Source organism: Pollachius pollachius, assembly GCF_949987615.1.
Source record: "Pollachius pollachius genome assembly, chromosome: 10".
Taxonomy (NCBI): domain Eukaryota; kingdom Metazoa; phylum Chordata; class Actinopteri; order Gadiformes; family Gadidae; genus Pollachius; species Pollachius pollachius.
The window spans coordinates 4,823,051-4,846,962 of record NC_136943.1 but is presented as its reverse complement, the minus strand read 5'-3'; the positions used below and the strand labels follow the sequence as shown (position 1 = coordinate 4,846,962).

At 50.5% G+C, this 23,912-nt stretch overlaps 1 protein-coding gene across 1 annotated transcript in view; it reads right to left on the bottom strand.

The window, feature by feature from the left end:
- diaph1 (diaphanous related formin 1) overlaps positions 1-23,912 on the bottom strand; it is a 99,865-nt gene that overhangs the window by 36,125 nt on the left and 39,828 nt on the right. Inside the window, 1 exon segment of the mRNA XM_079744836.1 lies at positions 21,471-21,585. Coding sequence (XP_079600962.1) covers positions 21,471-21,585 — 115 coding nt within the window.

Below are 23,912 nucleotides of genomic sequence, written 5' to 3'. Positions count from 1 at the left end.
CTCCATTTATTCTCTCACTCTCCCCTCCCTCTTACAGACACGCACACGCACACACACACACACACACACACACACACACACACACACACACACACACACACACACGGCAGTGGGAACAGAGCCGCTCAGTTTCTCAACGCTCTCGTCTTGCATGGCTCATTACAGAGCCAGCCGTCTTTGCTTTACAGGGGCAGCAGATAGGAAGTCAGAGAGAGGACACAGAGACCAAAGGAGAGCCGGAACCGATAGACATTTCACCCCTCTCAACGCAACGCCTTTATCACAGACAGCTCAATTAATAAGAAGCAGGGAAAGGCAGACAAAACCCTCATTAAAAATAATTAAAAAGACATTTCGGCAAATCCTGGGGTAAAGACAATGTCAAGAGGTAGGGGTCTGTACGAAAAAGTCCCTTTCGGCTTCACGAGAGGAGATAATTGTGTTTGGGGCCGGCTCGTTTTTTTTCCCCGTCTTCAATCTCTGGGATCATTCTGAGGTGCGGTGCCGAGAGAAAAGTGGGGTTAATGAACAGGGCACATGGGAAGAGCGGTTCTGTGCGCTTGCACCCATACCTTTTTATTATCGGGCTGTCTCGGCGTGAAAAGTTGGCGGCGGCTCGCATCAGAGAAAGAGAGAGAGAGAGGGACAAGCGACGATGGAGCGAAAACGTCGGGGCTGTCTGGGAGGGTGGGGGGGGAGGATTTTAATGGCTCCATTTAGGACAGACAATCGAGGAGCAAAGGTGTAAGGAAAGGTGTTCTTGCTCTCGGAGTCACACGTAGTCACAGGGTATATTGGATATTATGCAGAAGGCAGCTTCCTCCAAGTAATGTGACTTATTTTATGAGGCCGTATTGGTATGCGCCATCAGGCATAGAAAGTATCTCTTTATTGGCTGGTTGGTTTGCCTTGAAACACATCACGCATCATAAACTACTTTGAAGAAACCCTACAAACTGTTATGAGCCGGGGGGGAGAAGCAAAAATCTATAATAGTGGATCCAGAATTCCCCAAAAATAAATAAATAAACATTTATTTGATGGGGGGAGAATATGATGTTCTTTCAAGAGAGCCAACTTCAGAGGAATCTGATATTAAAGAACTCTCTCAACTGGAGGAAAACATTCAAATCAATGGCAATGATCAATCAATCATACCATGATTTATTCCGTTGCACACCAGTTAATAATTTAAAAGGACACAGCGCGGAAAAAAAACCCAAAACGCACGAGAAATAAAACAAAAAAACAAACAAATTGCGTCTCGTTTTAAACAAGGGGCGCGTTGCGCCGACGCCTAACGACTTTCTTCCATATCTGTATCTTCCTCTTCCCCTTCCAGCTCTTCGAACAAAACTCTATTTGTACCACGGGTCAATTACATGCACATAATTAGCCACTGGTTGGGAGCGCGGCGCTCGTGGCTCAGCGAGTCCGCTCGCCGACTGATACGTTTCAAGGAGACACCGCATCCGTATTGCAGCCGCGTTACATCAGTGTTACAAATGGAGAACATTATTCACCTTTCGCCGAGAGCTGCAATAGCATATATATATATATATAAAAATATAAGACTAGGCATCGTGAGCAGTGCTCCCTATTCATGTACACTACAACTACCAAGGCACAGGGAGATACAGGACAAAAGTAAATGATTAAATGAACGAGAGGGGTATGTGATGTGCGGACAGGAGACGGTTGTCCCTGACAGTAACCTCAGCACTGCACATCGCAGGGAGGAGTCCAGAGTCGGCAGACGGTGTGAGAGGTTGCCCTTAACAAGCTCACTGGACGCCGGCTGACAACTTCTCTACAAGCTGCGCCACTTTCATCCCCCGCCCCCCCCCCCCTTCCGATTTTCACCAACCTCCGGTCGACACACCGTCTTCCCGATCTCTGCCCCCCCCCACCCACCACCCTGACTGAACCCCCCGCCACACGCAAACCACCCGGAACACCCTCCGTCTCTCTGCGATGAGTTATTGCGGCGACAAGGAAGGCTGGCAGAGGGCTATAAAAGTGTAATTTGCTCCATTTTCCCCGGGAAACCAAATTCCCTTTCTCACCGGCGCCTTACAATCTGTTAGCATTCAGAGGGTCACCGTCGCAGAAAGACAGAACATTACCCGCCCACGTTCCCAGCCGTCGCGCTTGCCATACATACTGCCACGCACACGCACACATCGGACAGACACACACACACACACACACACGTGCACGTGCGTAAATATGAGGCAACGATATGCGTTGTGTACGCACACACACACTTCAATTTGGGTTGTAATGGATCACGATATTGGGGGAGAGAAGAGTGACGAGACCGGCGGAAAGTGGACTGTACGAAAAAGTGTGCGGACGGGAGCATGTTTCTCCGGAATTAAATAAGTAAACTTGTTCCGTCTCAATCTACTCTCCTGAACAAAAGGAGGGGAAGAAATGATCCTTCTCTGAGCCCCACTGCTGCCCTAATCTATCCATCTATCCTCCAGTTCTCTGAAACTCTTCCTCAAGTCCTCTCCCTCCCTCCCTCTCATCCTCTCCCTCCGAGCTAATAGCCATTGCCTCCTTTGTTCTTCAGCAAGCAGTGGGGAACAATGGCAGAGTGGAGCTTGTCGTCGTGGCGACAGGCTTGAGAATAGAAGCAAAGAGAGGGAAGAAGAAGAAAAGGAAGAGAGAGAGCACAGAGGGGATGCTGGTAGTTAGCCGGGCGGCGGGGGAAGAGAGCACCGGCTAATTACACTCGTTTCCATGCACACCGCAATTAAGCCCTGACGCACACCATTGTGCACGCAAGCGCACACTATCGCACACCGCCCTCGCACCGAGAATACCCGTTGCCACAGTCACGTATGTGCACACACACACACACACACACACACACACACACACAACGTCTAGGACATCAGAGAGAGATGGAGAGATGTGTTTGTGTGCATGTGTCTAAGTATGAAAAAGAACAGACAAGAAGGGTTATTTTCGAAAAATATCAAGAAATTCGCTCTCTTCCTCTCTGTCTCTTATATTAAACTTTCCCGGCGCAAACACACAATCAGCTCCATCAACTTTATTCGGAAAGGGAAGTCGGGCGCAGCGTACAAGGGAGCAGCAGGGAACGACTGCGCCAGCCACCAGCACCACCGCTCCCCAAATAAAACACCATCATAATCTCCCAGCTCAATCTGATTAGCAAACACGCCGCCGCCCTAGCCGCGGCTGGCTGCCGCCACGACCCCTGGGTTCAGACTGAGCTCCTCTGCCGTCTCCTCGCTGTCGCTCACCCGGTAGTCTCTCTTATCCGTCTTATTTCATCTCCTCATATCTCGCTCTCTTTGTCTTTCCATCACTTCCATCTCATCAGCCCGACCCCGCTCCGTCTCTCCAAAGGATTATCCCGTCTCTTCACCGCCCCCCCCATACACACCCCCACTCTTCTCCAGAGAGCGGAGCGTTCCACTTCACACAAACGCACGCCAAGTGGGAATACCGTCGAGAGAGAGAGAGAGAGAGACAGAGAGACAGAGACAGAGAGAGAGAGAGAGAGAGAGAGAGAGAGAGAGAGAGCGGGTTAAGGTGATAGAGATTTATCCAGAAAGACTGGAGCGTCGACCCAGAATGCAACGGGCCCTGCTTGGTTCAAACCCCATCCGTTCCTTTCATGAGGACCCCCCCTGCCCCCCCCCCATCCCCACACACCACCCGGCCTGTCCAGCCTTGTCCATTAACACCCGGGAAACACGTGGGGCTTCCTGCCTCCTCCTTCGGCCTCATCCATCTTTCATGCCGCTTAGCGCCCGGCCCTCAAACTACACGGGTACGGCTGCATTAGAGCACATGTTCCAGGAGCGCCGCAAAGCGGAGGCGGCGCTGGTGGAGGCATAGGGGACCCGCGGGGGGGGGGGGGGGGGGGGGGGGGAGGGAGGTGTGGAGGGTACTGCGGACCCGGGGAGCGGGGCCGTGTAAGGCGGAGGGTGGAGCGCTGTGAAACACCACACAACACACCAGGGCTAAGTGGGAGGTGGGGGGGGTTTGTGTTGAGGCAGATGCGGAGTGAAGGAAGTGGCGTTAGAGAGCGGGCTAACTTGTCGTGATTCGCCGGCGTAGCCCCGGTCCGTTTTCAAAACGCATTAAAGCCACCGGTGAGAAGACAAACCGGGAGGGAGGGAGGGGAGAGAGAGAGAGATACAACGCAATAAAACATAGTGGATGTGTGCTGTGATAAGGACGAAGAGGAGTAGAGAGAAGAGGGGAGAGTGAGATATGGGAGGAGAGAGCGATAGGGGAGAGGAGAGAGGGAGATAGCGTTTGAGACAAGATACGGCGGGAGACTGGGTGACAGGGACGCAGATCAGGGAGGTGGATAAAGGGAGATGGGATGCAATGATAAAACAAGGCGGCATGCCGGCGAGAGATGGGGAGAGATGATTTAGTCACAAACTTTCAGAGCCGCTGTGCATGGGTGTGTGTGCGTAAGTGTGTGGTCGTTTGAAGAGCCTGTGGCTTTGTTCTTTCGTGTGTGTGCGTGTGCGTGCGCGCTTGTGTGTGTGTCCATGCATGATTGTTGCCATGAGATTGGCGAGGAGCCTGACGCTGGAACCTTTTCTTTGATGCATGATGCTGACTGTGTGCCGTGTGTGTTTGTGTGCGTCCTCATCACTCATAGTTATGCATGTGTGTGTGCGTGGATGTGTGTGTGCGCATTCGTTTTGATGCGCGTGTGTGTAAAACGGGGTGAAAGGCCTCTCAGTTTCAGCACCAGCTGGTTGATGGGAGTCGGGGGGGCCAAACGGCCTGGGGGCACCGCTGGCCTTGTTTCACACACACACACACACACACACACACACAGATCCACCATGGCATCAACAGACAGGAAGTTTAACCAGCTGCTCTAAGCAGACACTGCAATCAAAATGTAAGGAAAAATAAGGGTGCGTTGACAGCAAATTAGTGAAATATTAATGGTGAACCTCCTTCCTATTAGCGACAACCGTGCACAAGAGTGATGGTAAGAACACGCCAGTACGCCGTATTAATGGGCCACGTCAATTATTAAACAGGAGTGCTTTGGAGACCATTTACAATCCGCCATTATAACTTTGCTTCAGAAAAGTCCTCCTCACACACTGGGAATGGATGGAGGCTCCTTGGGGGTCCCCAAAACCTGGAAGATGGGCAGGTCCGCCTATAGACACAGTGTCCACAGAATGAAGGCTGTCAGCAAGAGGTGGAGCGAGGGAGAGTGAGGGAGCGAGAGCGAGAGACAGATTGAGGAGGGAGAAGGGCAAGAGATCCAGAGAGCAAGGGAACAAGATATACGGTACGAGTAGGACCACAGGCGAACGCCAGAAAGACAGTAACAGTTGGATGAATGTGGTTCATAGCGAGGCTGAGCGGCTGCCGGATGATGTGCACGGAGCCTGCGGTGGGCTGTTGTGATTTGGACAAGAGGCACAACAGGAGGGCCAGACGGAGAGAGGGGGGGAGAGACAGGGAGGGAGGGAGGGGAGGGGAGAGTGCCAGGGAGGAAGGGAGGGAGGGAGGGAGGGAGGGAGAGGAAAGGTATAGGCGCCAGTGCGTTGCTTCTGATTTGTGTGCAGGTGTTTGTGGCATGCGCGTGTACGTGCACATCAAAGTGGAGCTGAATGGAGATGAATAGAGGCACGTTACTGTAGAAACACTAAGGGGCCCGGTAGTCACACGCTAAATCTTTAATCAGGCATTAATAAAAACAATATCAATGCTGTCCGCCTGAGGAGATGAGCAACACACACCTCGCTGAATCTTGTAGCGTGTGACGCACACACACACACACACACACACACACACACACACACACAAAGCCATAAACAAGCCCATTGCTTTCTTTTCATTTTTCCCAGATAAGTGCGTGCAGCGGCCGTCCATCCATCCATCTCCCTCCTCCTTTATTGCCTTTCCTCTGTCTGTCTGTCTGTCTGTGGTGAATCAATATGACCAGTGGCCTTTCTCCTCTTATATCTCTTCATACCAAGCAGCAGCAGCAGCAATAAGGTGAGAGCACAAAGATTATCGAGCGGTCGCATCGAGCGCAAGCACAAACACCAACACACGCACAGACTCACACGCACCGCACACCGACTAGCTAATAACCGTTTTTGTATGTCATTGATGTAGACGAAACACAAACTGGAACACACACACACACAACCAGGTAAAGAACAAAACAGGCGTCTGGGAACACGACGAGCTGAAAGGCGGCGCTGGTGGCACAAAGGTAAACCCACTCAGCGGTCGTCTGAAGGCGCAGCGGCTTTCAGAAATAAATACATGAATAAATAATGAAATAAAGGGAGGACGTCGGCGTGGGTCAAGGTGCTACGGGCACCGCTGCTCGAGAAAGAGAATGGACGCAGAGAGAATGAGGGGCGGGGGGGGGGGGGGGGGGGGGGTGCAGAATGGGAGAGGTGGAGGAGGCGAAAGACAAAAGATGGACGCCCAAATGGTGCCTTGGTTGGGGAGAAGTAAAAGCGGGGGGGGGGAAAAGTTCAATAAAAATAATGAATCATAAGAGGAGTGTAGGAGTTGTCGAAAGTGTCTCTCATCCTCTCCCTCCCCACCGAGCTCTCTTTCTCTCCGTCTACCTCTGTGTGTGCGTGTGAGACAGGAACAGGCGTGAGAGTAAGATGATGAAAGCAGGTGTGAAAGCCTACACAGGGTCCTCAGAAGACAGCATAATGGTGGTGGAGGATGGCTGGATGTTCCTTGGAAAATAAGTATAATAAGTACACAAAAAAGAGAAGGCAGTGGCGACGGGGAATGGCGTGGAGGGACGGAGGGAGGAGGAGGAGAGGGCTTTACGTTGAGGGAACAATAGCAATGTGGAGAGATTTTTGTGTTGGATAGGGTTTGGAGGGGAGGTAATGTGTGCGAAAATGAGAGGGAAGAAAGGATGAGAAGAAAAGTTTGGACAAAAAGATGTGTTATGTTGTATTTTTGTGTAACACTGTTTCTGTATTAATCCTTGGCCTACATTCACGATTGGAGCAAGCTTTGAATGTGTGAGTTGAAAGGGTGCGAAAGCATGCAAGTGTGTGTGTGTACGTGTACGTGTGTGTGCATGTATGTGTGTGAATGTGTACGTGTGTGTGTGTGTGTGTGTTCTGTGTGTGGAGAAAGAGAGAACAGATCACGCAGCGATAACATTACACTCCTTAATTCCTAATTAATCCGTCTAAACGGGATTACGGCACAGAGCATGACGACAGCAGCTTTGTGCCATCATTCTCCCCCCCACTCCTCTACTGTGTGTGTGTGTCTCTCCAAGATGTGTGTGTGTGTGTGTTTGTGTGTGTGTGTGTGTGTGTGTGTGTGTGTGTGTGTGTGCGCGTGCACTCGTTTGTCTAAGTGTGCACGTTGTGTTTTAATGCCACTTCGGCTATGTTTCAGCTCAGGTCTCAGAAGGCCGTCCTGTCCTCGGTCACTTGATGTTGGGAAATGAAACTGACAGAGCAAGAGGTCCCCTATGACACACACACACACACACACACACACACAGGTCTGGCAGCAGGGCTTATGAATTATTGTGCTGAGAGGCGAAGAGTCGGGGCATTACTTTACACAGTTTAGGTAGGGACTCGCGGGGGCACAGATGCGCTTTACGCGACAGACGCTTGCCATCCCATTGCACCGCGCGCCCACGCACACGCGTGCTGTAACACACACACGCATACGTCGCAGAGAGAGAAACTGTCAAAGTGCTGGTGCCCCCACCCTCCCATCCTCAGGCCTGATGCAGTGTGACGCACCATCCCTGTATTTCACCCAGTTGCAGAATGAAACTTTGAGAAAACGCACACACTCTGACACACACAGACGCGCACTTGAAAACAATTTGCTGATGAAAAAGTGCCATTGTCCTCGGTATAGTGAGCTGCGATAAACACTTCAGCGCGTAAGCACCTCCATTTCCTCCCATTTCAATTGATTAGCCACTTATGAAGATACTATATATACACCGTCGCTATTCTGGGAAAGCCAACTTCCTGTTCCTGCCTGGTATGTCAAAAGTGTGAGCATTCCCAGTGTACTTCTTCGTCTAGTTTATGCCCAGAGCCTGCATTCAATCAAGTAGAGCATAGAAACCGATAGACAGGACGTGAACATATCGCAAATATCGGACCTAAAACCATCACGATCCAATTGTATTATAAGAATAACATGAACAGCGTGAGCTGCAATCTGGACGGTATTAAAAACGTAATGCTGATCCGTCTCAGTGTATTAGCCGCCAGCCTTAACGATGTCTCTAGCACCCATCCGGGTTGACATATCCAGCCTTCAAAAAGAACCATCGCGGGAGTAAACGGGTGAACATTACCACGCAGTGTGTGAGTGGGCAGGCATTCACATCGCTGCCTGGCCCCCACTATCACACCGACACACTGCCTGACAGCAGCCAGCCAGATCAGCACCCTGGCTAGCTCCCCCTCGCCGGAGACAGCTGCCCAGATGAAACACAGCCGCAGAAGCACCACTGACAGCACACGGGACCAGACCAAGCTGCCCGGACTGATAGCAAGAACACCATCATCTTGTTTCCCCCCACGGAAGGGCCCCCACACACACACATACACACACACACACACACCTCACAGTAGATGATGTGGAGGTAGCTACTGCTTCTTATGAGCGAGTACTCAACGAAAGGAGACTCGAACCAAGCCTCGTATTGTGTTTTTTTTACAGCCCAACAAAATGATGCATGTTGTTGAATATTGCACGCTGCTTGTTAACAGAGGCCAGGCTGCGGGAAAGTGGTTGGCGGCAGGGGGGAAGGGGTGTGTGTGTGTGTGTGTGTGCGTTGCATGCTTTCCTGCATTCCTCGGCTCAGTGGAGCCAAGCGGGGTCTTGTGGATGCCTCTAAGTGCTATGCAGTATTAACCAGCCGGTCTCTAAGGAGGCACAATGCAGTTCTCAGTATGTGTGTGTGTGTGTGTGTGTGTGTGTGTGTGTGTGTGTGTGTGTGTGTGTGTGTGTGTGTGTGTGTGCGCGCGCTCGCGTGTGTGTATGTGTGTGCGTGTTGACCGACAGGCTAACGGCTCAGTGAAGAAGGCCCCCAAGCCTTGAATTAAGGAAGGATTGAGAGATATCAGGGTGAAAGAGGGACAATAAAAAATAGGAATAAAACCTAGAGATATGTGTGTCTTTGTGCATGATTGCATGCAGACAGACAGACAGACAGACAGACAGACAGACAGACAGACAGACAGACAGACAGACAGACAGACAGACAGACAGACGATTGCATGAGGCAAAGCGTGTTGCGGGAGGTTTGCTATTGAGATGGACGGCGGTCCATGCGGCCTGGCGCGTCTGAAGGGCAGCGGAGGCGGAGACAGGCAGAGGGCACCCGGAGAACGCCTGATGCAAACCAGCAGAGAGGGGCGCCAAGACGGGCGGGAAGGCTCCCTGTCCTTCGCCCGTCTCTCTGGCTGAATGCACAACAAGCCAGACGGACGCCGCCACGCATTCGAAGGGATGGGTCGCCCACCCCGCCCAAATGCCAACCCCCCCCACCGACCAAACTAGGAGCAGGCCAAACGCGGGAGTAGGTCCAGGTCACCTGTTTCAGTTTTTTTGTTGTTGTTGTTGTTGTTGTTGTATGCCCTGCAGTGTCGTTCCCCTACAGAGCAGTGGGCTCTAATCAGCACCAACAGCAGCCAACATACGTCAGCCCCCGCCTCCACTCGTCTGATAGCTCCCTCCATCTTGCCGCCTCGCAATTTTTTGCTCCTCCGACACCCAATCCCTCTCTGGATCTCTCCTGGCGGTGACAAACCCATCGTTACCATTTTAAGTGAGCCTACGTCCTTTGCTGGTCTCCCTCTCTCTCTCTCACTCATCCTCTCTCACCCCCCCCCCAATCACTCGGGGCTCACTTTCACACAGCGCCGGTATTCATTTGTCACAGAGCCACAGGCTCTCCCCCCCCCCCCCCCCCATGTCGCATCACTTTTTTCCCCCCGTTTTTTTATTTATTTGTCCCATTTCTCCCGGTCTGATTAATTCCACCCCTTACCCCCTCATTCCTTTCCCCTTGCCAACTCCATCCGTCTTCACATCCGGAGTACGCAGATTAAGTCTTTATCCCGCGCCGTCTCTGCGGCCATAATCGCTTCTTCCTTTGTCTTTGTCTTTCTCAATCTGTCTGGCTGTCTCCCGCTCTCACACCCTCTCTGCGGTCCATCCCATTTGGTGCTGTTTGAAGTGCTATGAATCTTCCAGGCCCAGGGACCCGGGGAGAGAAAGCCCAAAGATAGAGGCGAGGGGTAGGGGGGAGCTTACCGTAAAAGTTGCCAAAGTAGAAACTTCTGGGAAAACAAACTTCCGTTGTGTCATGTGTGTGCATGTGTGTGCGTGTGATATATATTTCGCTCCCGCACGGTGCAGGCCTAAACCAATTCCTGAAGAGAACTTTAGAAGTCTTGAGGTGTTCCGGCGTGTTTGTTGCTGCTGACGCGTAGCTAACAAGTGTTGCGCGGCTGCCAGACAAACTCCTAACAACGGTTGAGAGGAAATCAAAGACGAACAAACAGCGCGCACACGCACACATGCACACAAACACACACACACACACACCTTTCCCGCACTGCACTTCACACTCACACATTGCAAACACCACGCTGGCTGAAAGTGCTCGCGCCGAATGTGTCAGTCATCTATGCATCCCTTTTTATTTTTTTAAGACATATTTTAAAGGAGGAATTCAACCCATTACTGTTTTCAGAAAGATATAAAAAAAAAAGTGGAGGATGGCCTAGATGCCAAAAGCAGAATCTCATTAAAGTGGCACCCAGGGAAAGCAAGCATCGCTCAGCTGGGTTCCGGAAGAGATAAGGCCACGGGTCAGGAAGAACGGTGCAGCGGTCGCCGTGGTGACGCTCCCAACCCTCCCTCCCCTCCCTCCCTTGTGCCGGGGGTCGACACTCGTCACCATGTCCCCCCCCCCCCCCCCAGTGACAGACCCCCACTGGGGGGGGAGGTCTGTCACTTCCTCCAGCTCTCCTTCTCTTTGGCGGATGGACACCATCGCCCCCACCACCACCACTGCCTCTCCCCTCTCTCTCCCCCCCCCTCCCTGCCTCCCTGGTACAAGTCGTGTGTGTCCCATGGCGCCACTCAGTCTCAGGGTCCGCCCGTAAGGTATGCCAAGCCCAGAGATGATGAGCGCAGAGGGAGTTGGGGGGGGGAGATGAAGGGAGAGATGTAAAGGCAGGAGGTGGGAGGGGAGCAGAAGCAGGGGAGGGAGGGAGGGAGGGAGGGAGGGAGGGAGGGAGGGAGGGAGGGAGGGAGGGAGGGAGGGAGGGAGAGAGAGAGGAGGGAGGCTGTGTGGGTGCAGTGGTGGTTCTGTGTTTGGGGGGGGGGGGGGGGGAGAGAGAGGGTAAGATGAAGGGGGTGGTAGCAAGGAAATGCCATGCATTATTGAACAGACAGAGTGGAGTTTTTAAGGATAAATGTGAAAGCGTAGCTAGGGACAACCTTCTTCCTTACCCACTCCTTCTCTCCCCCACACGTCTCCTCCCCCGCGAGGGCAGGCTCCATCTCTTATTCAGCGGGTAGGTTAAAAATTAAGAACATCGGGGGGGGGGGGGGGGGGGGGAAAGAGAAAACACCTGAAAGTGGCCAAAATGAAGGCAAATGTCTGCAGGGAATTGACTTGAGTGCTAATCCTGCTCAAAGCTTCTTGCTTTGATTGGGGGGAGTGAGGGAGAGAGAGAGAGAGAGAACATTGCCATGCGGCAATGAGAGCGTAGTGGCACATAGCGTGGTGAAAAATGAAGGTGTCTGGTGGGCAGAGCCGATTTCAGGACGCACATCACACCACGCACACAGAGACACAGAGGAATTAAGCCGGGCACACACACACACTTTCAGAAATGGTAAATGTTCAGTGCCCCCACGCACAAATGGGATTGATGATGTGCATGTACGGGGAGGGTCTGATCGTATCACTTGCGTGCATAGAAGTGTAACAGAAACAACAATGACAAACGCGCGCGCACACAAACACACACACACACACACACACACAAGCACAGTTGTTGTCATGCTGCAAATTAAGGTCAGAAGATGGAGCGTGGCCTGATCCTTCTAGCCTGGTAAATACCACCGGTGTCTGGTGTGAAATGCCACTGGGCCGGACACACCGCTCGGGCCCCACTACCGCAGGCCAGGGGCCACGGGACGCCAGGGGCCATAAAAGTTGGGCACCCGTCGGAGCACTCAAACACACACACACACACATCAAGCACCACGCAGTGCCTCGTTCAGGGATATAATGTCCTTCTTCCGTGATAAAACATGATAATGTGTGCCATAGGAGGCCTGGGAGTGTGCAGAAAGGCTGTGAACGCTATAAATGTGGAATTGATCGTTTTAATATGTGCGGGTGCCAGAGGACTGAGTGTGTGTGCCAGTGTGGAAGTCATTGGTATAATGGTGCTGATATAGTGGACTAATAGCTCTGAAGCCAGCCAGCCGGGCCTTGTGCACCTCAGGTAGCCCCATTCAGAGACGGGAAGTCTCACTAACACACCGTCGGGCCCCTCGACCCAAATGGCCACACCTAAATCTATGAAACGCATCGTCCCGTCTCGCGATGTGAAGCGAGACACTCTGTACACTGCTGTAAAGCCACTATGACCTGGAGCACATCGGAGAACCCGAAGTGACTCGCTCCTGCTCGACACGGATGACTTGCAAAAAACACGACGGGGGAAATGGATGCCAGGGAAGTGGGGTGTGCAGCGCTCCAGTCTCTCCCACATCCTATCTCCGCTCACACCGCCATCACCAGCATCTGGTCTCCCTCCTGACGAGAACCCCTTTCAAAGGCTTTGATACGGGAGACGGGGAGAGGAGGTGAGTGTGTGTGTGTGAGTGTGTGTGTGTGTGTGTGTGTGTGTGTGTGTGTGATGCGGGGGCGTTTGTTTATGTTGGCAGGATGGGGGGTGATGGCGAGGCGGGGGGATGCAGGGGTTATAGGGAAAGGGGGTTAATGCCGCTATCTTGTCATCTCTACCTTTGAAGTTGTTGCTCTTTACTGCTTTGATTAGAGTTTTCTTTTTTTCTTCTCCTCAAATCCCTTGCTATCGGTGACATCAAAGTCTGGGCGTAGACTGCTGTGAGCGCATTAGAGTGTGTTGGGGGGGGGGGGGGGGAGAGCGAGAGTGAGAGAGAGAGCGAGAGAGAGAGCGAGAGAAAGCAAGAGAAAGCGAGAGACAGAGCGATAGAGAGAGTAAGAGAGGACGGAAGACGTCTCTGCCTGGAGCCGCTGTCTGAGTGGCCTATAGTAGGTTAATCTATCTCCCGCTCTTAACCTCCGTCTCAGGCTATCTCCCGCTCTCCTTATTTGGTCACGCTATCCGTATCCATGTTATTCTCGATTTACATTCTTTCTAAACATAGATCTAAACAGGATCCCCCGGGCCTGCACAAATAAAAAGGGTAATTTGCCGAAATCAACATTTTGAAAGACACATGCGCACAATGTCGACATACAAGTATGAGCATATCAGATAGGGGGGGGAAAGAGTGAGACATAGAGAGAGACGTTGTAAGGACTGAACCGGGTCTAGCGTCCCATTATTGGAAAATGATGTACGACAGGGCTGTTGCTGCAACCAAGTCGAAGCCAAGGTTGTTTACCACCGTCAAAGTACATTGTTTTACAATAACGGGACAGCTCAGAGTGGTTTATCCGCCTCTACCAGTTTACAACAAATATCGGCTATGAGTTACTTACATCTGTAACGTTATGGGGTTGTTGTTTTTTCAGTTTTTGGGGCGTGAAGGTAAACACATGGTCGATTGTGTATTTGGTTGTTTTGAATCTCGGTATTAAAGCCCTTTGATTTGGAAACAGAGGTGAGGTGTCCCGAACCACAACGTCGGTGACCAATCAGAATCAAGTATCTCACAGTAGTGAGGTATAAAACGCACATCCCTATCTTCGACTCAATTAGACGTTCCCGCTTGGCCCCGCCAGGGGCCTCTCGTCACGGATCCCCGGGGACCCTGACGACGCCCACACACGGCTCCTGGGGGAGGGAATTATCCAGGATAAGCACCGGCACAGGTTGCCGGGGGAAACACACAAACGCGACGCGGCGAGCGGCGTCCCGGGCGCTCAGCCGTCACAGCTCACGGGAACGTTTGAACGGCGTCGACGGCACGGAGAACGCCGCCGTGGTGAACAGCGGCCCGCTGGCCCCATCAGCGGCTGGCTGGCTGGCTGAGTGACGGGGCGAATGGCAGGGAGCGCAGCCGAGTGGGGAGAGGAGACAAGACACCTCGCCTTCATTTGAACCGATAACCACCAGGGAGAGAGCGCGGGATAATCTCCAGGAAGGAGAAAAGGCGGCGGGGAGATTAGCCGCACAGGGGCGTAATGCGCCGGGCAAGACTACCCTTATTTCATTTGCATGTAAAACAGAGAGGATGGGGGGGTGGCGTTGGCGGAGGGGGGAACACACAGGGGGGAGGACAAAAGCACGCATTGGATGTGTGTCCGCGGGCGCTGGTGTGTGCACAGAGCGCTGTTGGCAGGAGAGCTAGATGCGAGCTCCTGCACAGATGTGTTGCAACCTGATAAGGCCGGATGAATGAGTGGCGTTTGGCGTTTTCTCTGTGTGTGCGTTTTCTCTTTGCGAAAGGGCCCAGAAGCCGTCGCTGTGCACACAACACGCGGGGGGGGGGGGGGATTAGGGGTGAGGCAAAGCAAACCTGAAGCACTGCTAATGTAGAGGCTTACGGAGTATAGAGGAGATCAGATACTGCGCTGGGATCAGGTATGCACTCAAAAACACACTCTAATTTCCCTACACATCCTTCATAAAAACAACTCATCTCTAGTTCCAGAAGCGTTCCGTGCGATAGACTGAGTGGCACATGAGCGAGTCAGGTTATAGCACCGCACGGCACACGGTACCCTAATGTTGCACCACATCCAACTCGTGGTTCGATACAAACATTGATTCATCTTCGCTCCATGTTATTTTGGACAAACAGGCACGAGTTTTGCTTGTGAGCCGCCAGTGTTCCCGTCGGCACGGTTCCCTGGGAACAAGGCTCAGAAGACGCTTGATAGGATGCCACGCATACACACACACACACACACACACACACAGTCCTTTGTAAGAACCACAACGACAGGGTATATCCATCCAGGCTTGTGGATACAATGCAAGATAGAACTGAGCATGCATAAGGGGGGACATCCAAAGGAGAGGGTAGAGAACGTGTGCACAGAAGCCTTCTCTCTGTTGAACATTGCTTTCTGTTCCTCTCCTTAACGTTCCTTTGGCAGTAGCCAGCCTCTGTGCAGTCCCAGCCCAACACCACGTGATTTATTAACAAGGACCACCGCTGTGGGTAACACTGCAGCACACACACAAAAACACACACACAACTTCAAAAGTAACTTCTAATCTAGGCACAACATTGATCATCTGGAGAGTCCTGCTCCCTATTTAGTCAGCTTTCCTTATTAGATGCCTTTCTAAGCAGCTCTCTGGTGACTGCGTTAGTAAACCTAAACTCTCATTTAAGGACACACTCACACACACACAAAAACAAACACATAAACCCTGAGGCAGTATACAATTTCAAGTTTGGAATAAACCGAATGTGTGTGTGCTTGTTTTAGTATGTGTGTCAGTGTGCGTGTGTATCTGTGTGCGTGTGTCTGAGTGGGTGTTTGTGATGTTGGTGGGGGGACGACAATAGACAAAACAAACAAGCAGCAAACAGGATATGTTTATGGGTACACCAAAGTCCTTCCCGTTCTCGTTCTCTTCTGCAGATCCCCGGAACAATTCTCCGGAGGGGCCTGTCGCCTCCGTCAACACAGGCACCGCCGCGGGCTGAGTACAATCGAAACGCTCGCCCAAGACATCTTACACACCGGCACCATTTCCTCTCTGGCAGTCCAATAATCAATTTGGCCCCTGGCCTGCAGAAACCCATCATGACGAACAGAGCCCACGCCATTTCAGTAACAGGAACCTCATTTCAGGAACAGAAAAGTGTGTGTGTGTGTGTGTGTGTGTGTGTGTGTGTACACTTAGGTGGGGGAACCCGAACGACATCACCAGTCCAACCCAAACAGAGTATAGCAGTAGTGTAAACAACACAGATGGATAATAATGACTTACATTATGTAAGTCATTACAAATCACATGTGCTCTTGGCGCTATTAAATCGAATTTGACGCCACTACGTTCGCGCACACGTACAACACAAGCAGACACACACACACACACACACACACAGTGTTCCTGGCACTATCTACCCCACTCCAATATTCTCCTGCTAATTGGGCTTTCTGAGGTACCAACATCAAACACCTGAGATATCAAACGCACAACTTGGACAGAAAAATAAAGACTGAACATCACAGAACAGGGGGACGCTAAAAAGGCAAAACGGGACACACACACACACACACACACACACACACACACACACACACACACACACACGAGGGAGTGAAAAGAACACAGCCTTAAAAGAGAAGTGAGTCTCACACATCAGACTTGATCTGGGTGAACGGGGTGGTTCACTTCATGTTGCCACATATTTGTTTCAACTAATCACGATGCTGGAGGCAGGGATGTGTAACAACGTTATTTGCAAGCACACACTGGGCCAGCACTAGTAAACTGTGGAAAAGCGCCTGTAAAGGTTTTAAATCAACACGATGCAGCACGGACGCCGTAGCAATACACCTATTAATTCCTATACTAAAACTCCATTCACTTGTGCCAATGAGCATCACTTCGGAGGGAACCAAGGGAACCTCCGTAACGAAACTCACTCTGCGCTTTTAGCTTCTGGTTTCTGAGCAAGGCTCTGTGTTGTTCCCGCCCCCGCCCCCCCCCAGAAGTTCTTCTATAACACTGAAGGACCGCCGGATCAGAGACTAAAGAGAAGACAACGGACGTGAGATTTGCAATTATCCGGAGGCGAATTGGACCCGTTGCCCCGGAACATCAGGGGATGTACACTCTTAATGTTGAGGAGCCCGTCATGGCACCAGTCTGTCCGACCGATAGCGGTATAACCGGTTTCGTGTTACAAAAGCTGCAATATCAAAAGATAAATAATAAAAAAGAAAAAATGATAATGGATTGTCAGAGTGGTTTGTGGTGCGGAAGGCTGCTAACGATGATTAAAAGCCAACGAGAAGGAAGAAATAAAAAGAGGATTTATTGCACGAACAATTAACTGAACGCATCCGACGGGAGATTTCAGAGCAGGGGCTTGTGTGTGCGGGGCTGTGATGCGCTGGCTGTAATCATTCAACCCCACTCACACAAACCCGCCTCAATAAGCAAACGCAGCGAGGGGTCCCCATTAAACAATGTGTTGAGATTTTCCGGAGAACTGGAAATGTCTGCTTGACGTGAAGTTAGAGAAACCACAACTCTGTGACAGGCCAATCATCGCAGACCCCCCGCAAACCCTCTCACAGAAGCTGGCGTCGCCACTGAAAAACAAAACAAACATGTTTTCTCATAGCTAGAAATTGCACGACAGATCGGAACATGCTTTCATCAAAGCAGCAAACATTGCCTGGCAGCGCGGTAGCTCGAGCCACTGGATTAACCAGCAGGCAGCTCACTAAACACTAGGAGATCATTTGTTGGAGTAAAATAAAGGCGCACCACAGAAAGGTGTGGGGTGTTTGGCTGGACCAGCAGGGGGTGCTCTGCCAGCAGGGGAAAATAGCGGGGAGACTTTGTGTGTTTTCTTATTCTTCGACGAGTCACTTCAGCTTTGTCTACTATTTATGAAAAGCAATCAAGGGAAATGTCTTCTCGTGCAAGCTCAATATTAATAATGGTGTTCCCGTGCACCAAATCTCCAAGCGACGAGGGCTCTAATATTGTGTGTCCAAAACTATATTGCACTACCCTCCCAGGGGCTTGGTTGTCAGGCTACTAAGCAAAGGAGGAGGAAATGAGAGCGGCGGTGGGGAAGGACAACATAACGGGCTCGGTTACCACTGTAAGAACAACGCTCGACTGGAGTTGAGCTCATTTTCAGTCGCTCCGTGTTTTTCTGCTTAAACAACAAGCGATTTAGATGCCTGTGATACGGACGACCAAACAAGACAAACACCAACGCAGAGGATGAAGCGTGGTTGTTGTCCCAGCCAGCGAGAGGCACACACACACACACACACACACACACACACACACACACGAGTCAGGCAGAGATTCCAGAACTGGATGCCAAGTGTCTGCTTGTTAAAAAGAGAATTGGACGAAGATATCTGGCAGATCTTTTTTTGGGTACTTTTATAGAAGGGAAATAATGACACGTTTGTCATGACAGATCGGGTCCACAAAGAGGTAAACAGATGTGTATAATGGCATTTTAACAACGCTAGAATGCCATTATGCCAACCGTGGACGTCAACACAAACGGGAAAAGGTCGATTCATCGGTTGAAATATACATCAGCGGTTAGCCAGAGCCGAAACAAACTAACGTAGAAAAAAGCTAGGAGAAAGGAACGCAATACACAAGACTGGAGGGATGAATGCTGGAAGAAAAAGTTTTGTGTTTGCGTGTTTGTAGATATAGATGCCAATTTATCAATGCATTTCCATGCAGGTTAATGTCCAGAGGAGCTGCGATCGGCAAGATTCACTTTGTCTCCTCTGATCAGAGTTCTGCTCTGCCATCAGGGGACAGAGGTCATCGTCTCATCACCCTGACCATCCCACTGGCCTTCTGTTGAAGCGGAGGAGGAGGATATAGAGCCAATACGGGGTGAGGGGGTTGCCTGAAGCCGGCCAGCTTGGCATCGTTGGTTGGGTAGGGGTGGAGGTGAGAGGTTCACAGCCAGCAGGGAAGTATTCTCGGCGGACTGGAGAGGTTGGAGAGCTCAGAAGGATGTCACTGGCCTTGAGCAGTGTGTGTGTGTGTGTGTGTGTGTGTGTGTGTGTGTGTGTGTGTGTGTGTGTGTGTGTGTGTATGTGTGTGTGTGTGTGTGTGTGGGATAGAGGGTCAAAAAAGCAGCAGATAGGTCAATCTGCTCTACATTGAATTTGACTTGAAAGGACACCACACATACACACACTTGCATAACCGCAAGATGAGTGTTGACCCTTTCTTCTTTAGCTTGACCTTCTGCAGGACTGCAGGAGATGGCCATATTCAAGAAACACACACAAATTTGGTGTTGGAAATAGAAAGATTAAATATGTGTCATTCTTTAAACACAATATGTACCGGGATTTGTCCTACATTGAAATTTCATAGGCACATTGCTCTAAATGTTTCTAAATCTACATAAGATAGGTTGCTGAAAATGTCAAACTGTGAAGTTTGCCTGAGCAACCAGTAAGTGTTGCACCACTGGAGAGCAGACATGGCTGCCGTATAGAAAGACAGATGGGACACTTGACTTGTAGAACCCTGTGAGTCGGCAAGCTGGGGGTGGATTCGTCATTCTGAAATTTACTAGCAGCTGACATTGCCTAATGATGTTCGATCACGATCTATTTTGGTAATTTCTTTAGGCCCGGTTTGGATCCAACTATTATGCTACTCATTGACTGGGGAAGCAAGCCCACCAATTCGATGCAAGCGACAGTGAGCTGCAGACCGAAACCTGAAAACCAAAAAATGGTTGTTGTCGTTGATGGGAGATATTCTTTTCATAACGCCCATTTCATTCAGCGCACGTAGCACCATGTATGTAGCATACAGAGGCCGTTAAACCAACGGAATAAAAAGAGACAGGGGAAGAAAAGGGAGAAAATAACATTTGACCCGGTAAAAGAATCCTGTGTACAGGGTGAAAGCACACACACACACACACACACACACACACACACACACAAACAGGCGCACAGACCGACAGAGACACAGAGCGCGAGAGACGGACGTGTTCAGTAACGGGGGGAGACGTTGACGCGGCCCCCCCCGCAGACTTGCAGACAGGTGCCGGGCTCAGGGAAAGGCCAGGGTGTCTTTACAGTCAGCGCTCGGGAAAAGGTTAGGAGACATCCCGGAGAACAGGCGGCTGCCACGGCGAATCATAACCTCGCCGGGGCAGAGGGGGGGGGGGGCGGCGAATCAGGCGCTGACAGGCGGGCTTAGCGCTCCCTGGTACAGGTGAATGCAGATGAGACAGCTGCCATCCCTGACATTTCACTGTGGCTGACGGCTGGCGGGGCCGAGCGGGCAGAACGGGTCGCTGTGTGTGCAGAGTATGGAGATTGCATCTAAACTGAAGATCAGTCAGAATCACATGTGTCTATACACAGGGGAACTGAAGTGCGCGCGCACACACACACACACACACACACACACGCACGGTTTTGGCCATGAGCTCTGATTGTCCAGGCTCCGATATGAATATGGAAAGAGTGGAGCAGAAGGCTTAGTGACACAGGGTCAAGGTGACAGGGGTGGACAGGTGTGTGTGTGTGTGTGTGTGTGCGTGCGTGCGTTTGTGTATGTACGCGCAGGTTTGTGTATTTCTTTATGTTTGGGTGTGCGCTCGCAGGTCTGTGTGTGTGTGTGTGTGTGTGTGTGCACCCTTAACAATGAAAGCAGGTGGCAAGTCAATGGACATTAGTGACCTTCTCCCTGGTCATGTATTTCCATCTCTCTCCCTCTCTTTATCTCCCACTCTATTTATCTCACTTTCTTTATCTCCCACACTCTCTCTCTGCAGCTACACCTAGAATGTCATAGCCACAGAAGACAAGCAAGCACGTACAAATACACACACACACACACACTGTTGCATAAGGACAAGGATGACAACATGCATAGATTTGAGGGCGTGCACACACACACAAACCCGGGCTGAGAGACCCAGTGTGGGCTGGGCGGTGTGTTCGGGGGCTGGTGGGAGAGGTTGTTTTGACACTATGCTGCTGAAGGAATGCAAATGTGCAGCCTGCCCTCCACAGGGAGAGGGGAAAGGGTGAAACAGATTGGCGGCGTGTGCGCTGGCTTAGAGACTGAAACATGTGTGTCTCCACTAATCCGGGGGCACGTTGCATTGGGCGGACTGATGTGCGGATACATATATATGAATGAATGCATGCATGCATGCATGCATGCATGCATGCATGAATGAGAGAGAGAGAGAGAGAGAGAGAGAGAGAGAGAGAGAGAGAGAGAGAGAGAGAGAGAGAGAGAGAGAGAGAGAGAGAGAGAGAGAGAGAGAGAGAGAGAGAAAGAGAGAGAGAGAAAGAGACAGACAGACAGAGAATGTTTGGGGTGGGTGTATAGCTGTGTGTATGTGTCTCAGTGCTTACCTTTAGAAGCTGATGGCAGAGTGGAATGGTACATAAGGAGGGAAAGGGACAAAAAAAAGAAAATACAGAATTTAGTTTTTTGGTATCAAGCTAGTGTATCAACCTAAAACCTTACAAGAAAGTGCCATTTTGCTGAGAATAGACTCACTTTTGGTCGCCGAGGAAAAGGCCAGCGTGAGCTTGGCAAAGAGTTCATTATTTTCGTAGCGGCCCTCTTTGGCCTTGGTCCAGAAGCTGTTCTCATTCAGGTCCTCTGGTCCAATCTGTCAGACATGAACCCACGTGATGACATACTCTACCGTCAATGTTGATATCTATTTTTGTTATCAATGCAATTGCATATAATTGACGGTGAAAGTTACAGTGGGGGGGGGGGGGGGGAGAGAGAGAGAGAGAGAGAGAGAGAGAGAGAGAGAGAGAGAAGGCGAAGGAGCGAGCGGAGGAGAGAGGGAGAAATAATGATTTATAAGCCAGCAGCTCAGCGAGCCGGTCCGTGAGAGGAGCTGTTCTCAGACAGAGGAAGAGTTAATTATGAGGCAGCGCTACAGGTTGAGAAGGGGAGAAGTGGTTGCTAAATAAATGAGCAGAAGCAGAGGGGGGGGGGAACAGAGGAGGTACTATGCCCCTACTTTCTCCTTTAACCCATCTTCACCTCTGCTACAGCATACCAGAACTCTATAGCTATAGCCACCGCCCCATTGAAACCTGACACACGTTTACCAACCATTTGGAGGCTAAATCCGAGAGTCGCTAGGCTAACGATAGCTAGAAACGCTCCCTCGATCTTTTGTTTAGGCCGAATATAACAGAAAGAAAAGAACACAAAGAAAGAAGCCAACAGCTTATGAAAGGTCAGCATCGGGGTTTCGACTGTGATATCTGGAGTGCTGCCGTACTGCACCCAAATCTAAAGTGATTTTGGACTTTATTCTTCTGTCTCCGTACAAAATTAAATGCTTTATGCTGCATCTCACGATGACACTCTGGCCCGCCCCATTCATCTTCCTCCATCATTTATATATACCCACTCCCCTCTCAATTTGGACCAAACCTACAATTAACTTTGAGCCCGAGTGGTTCTTGTGAACATTTTATTTTTTTAAGTACATCATCGAGCAAGAAGCAAGCGAATGACAAAGAGGGAGCAGGAGATAGAGAGCGGCAGAGAGAGAGAGAGAGAGAGAGAGAGCGAGAGAGCGAGAGAGCGAGAGAAAGAGAGAGAGAGCGAGAGACCGTGAGGAGGGCGGGGGAGATAAAACAGAGGAATATGTGATGCCTGTCATTAGGGATGAAAACCTTGGTGAAGATACAGACTGGCTGTGCGAGTGTGTATACGCATGTGTGAGTGTGTATACGTGTCTATACGTGTGTGATTGTGTATACGTGCGTGTGAGTGTGTATACGTGAGTGTGTATGAGATTGTGTATACGTGTGTGTGAGTGCGTGTGTGTATACGTGTGTGTATATGTGTTTGTATATGCGTGCGTGTATGAGAGAAGGGGAAGGTGGATGGAAACAAAGCTGTGGCAAAGGAGGGCAACAGAGTGGTGGTGGCGCAGAGGAAAAATAAGTTAATTTAAACTACAAAAGAATGCTGTCCTTCTCGAGCAGCGATTTAATTATCTTTCGGCGGCGCGGTTAAAAGAAGCAGCCTTATTAAAAAGCAATTTCTGTGACACCCTCGTCAAAAGGCCTCTCACGCACCCAAGTGAAAGGAAGACGCGCTCGTGAGTGCGAAATAAGGAGGGAGGTAATGAGAGAGAGAGAAAGAAGAAGAAAAGAACGAGAGAGAGGGAGCGAAAGGGGCTAAATGCTGACGAGGCCGAGTGAAGCCATTAAACAGTAGCTTTAGGCTAAAGGGAGACAGAGGGCTGTATTGATGTTTTAACCATCACAGATGAGAGGAACCCAGCACAAATCATATAGTCATGACACACACGCGCTGTTGTTCTCTCTCTCTCTCTCTCTCTCTCTCTCTCTCTCTCTCTCTCTCTCTCTCGCTCTCTCGCTCTCTCGCTCTCTCGCTCTCTCGCTCTCTCTCTCTCTCTCTCTCTCTCTCTCTCTCTCCCCTCAATGTACAAGAACTCAGACATGTTACAAATTAACTTTAATGAGCCTAACCATTCTAGAATTGATACTTCATAGAACATATCTATATTTTACTATTTTGTCTTACCAGGTCAAATGAGGTACATCTGATAAAGAAATCTGAATATTAGAGTGGGGTGGGTTTTCTATATAGGAATGGTGAGGGGTTCTTTGCTGCCTCATTACTTATATTAGCTGGTTGACTCCAAAATCTATAATTTTTATAAATATATAAAGTTACGGCACATACGTCAACGAAATTCTTGTGGAGTTCAATTCACGGGACTGTCCTACAGAGGGCGCTATAGTGCATTTGCATAAAAAAAACCCATTATCTTCTGTTCGGTCATTTCACAAAAAATAACGACATGCTGACCCCGCAGAACCCCGGAATTGAATCCCAGAATTAATCCCAGACATTTAACAACCCCAAAAAAAAAAATCAGCGTTGCCTTCCGATTCCCCGCTAACATTTCCGAAGGGCCACGCGTATGGCCGTGGC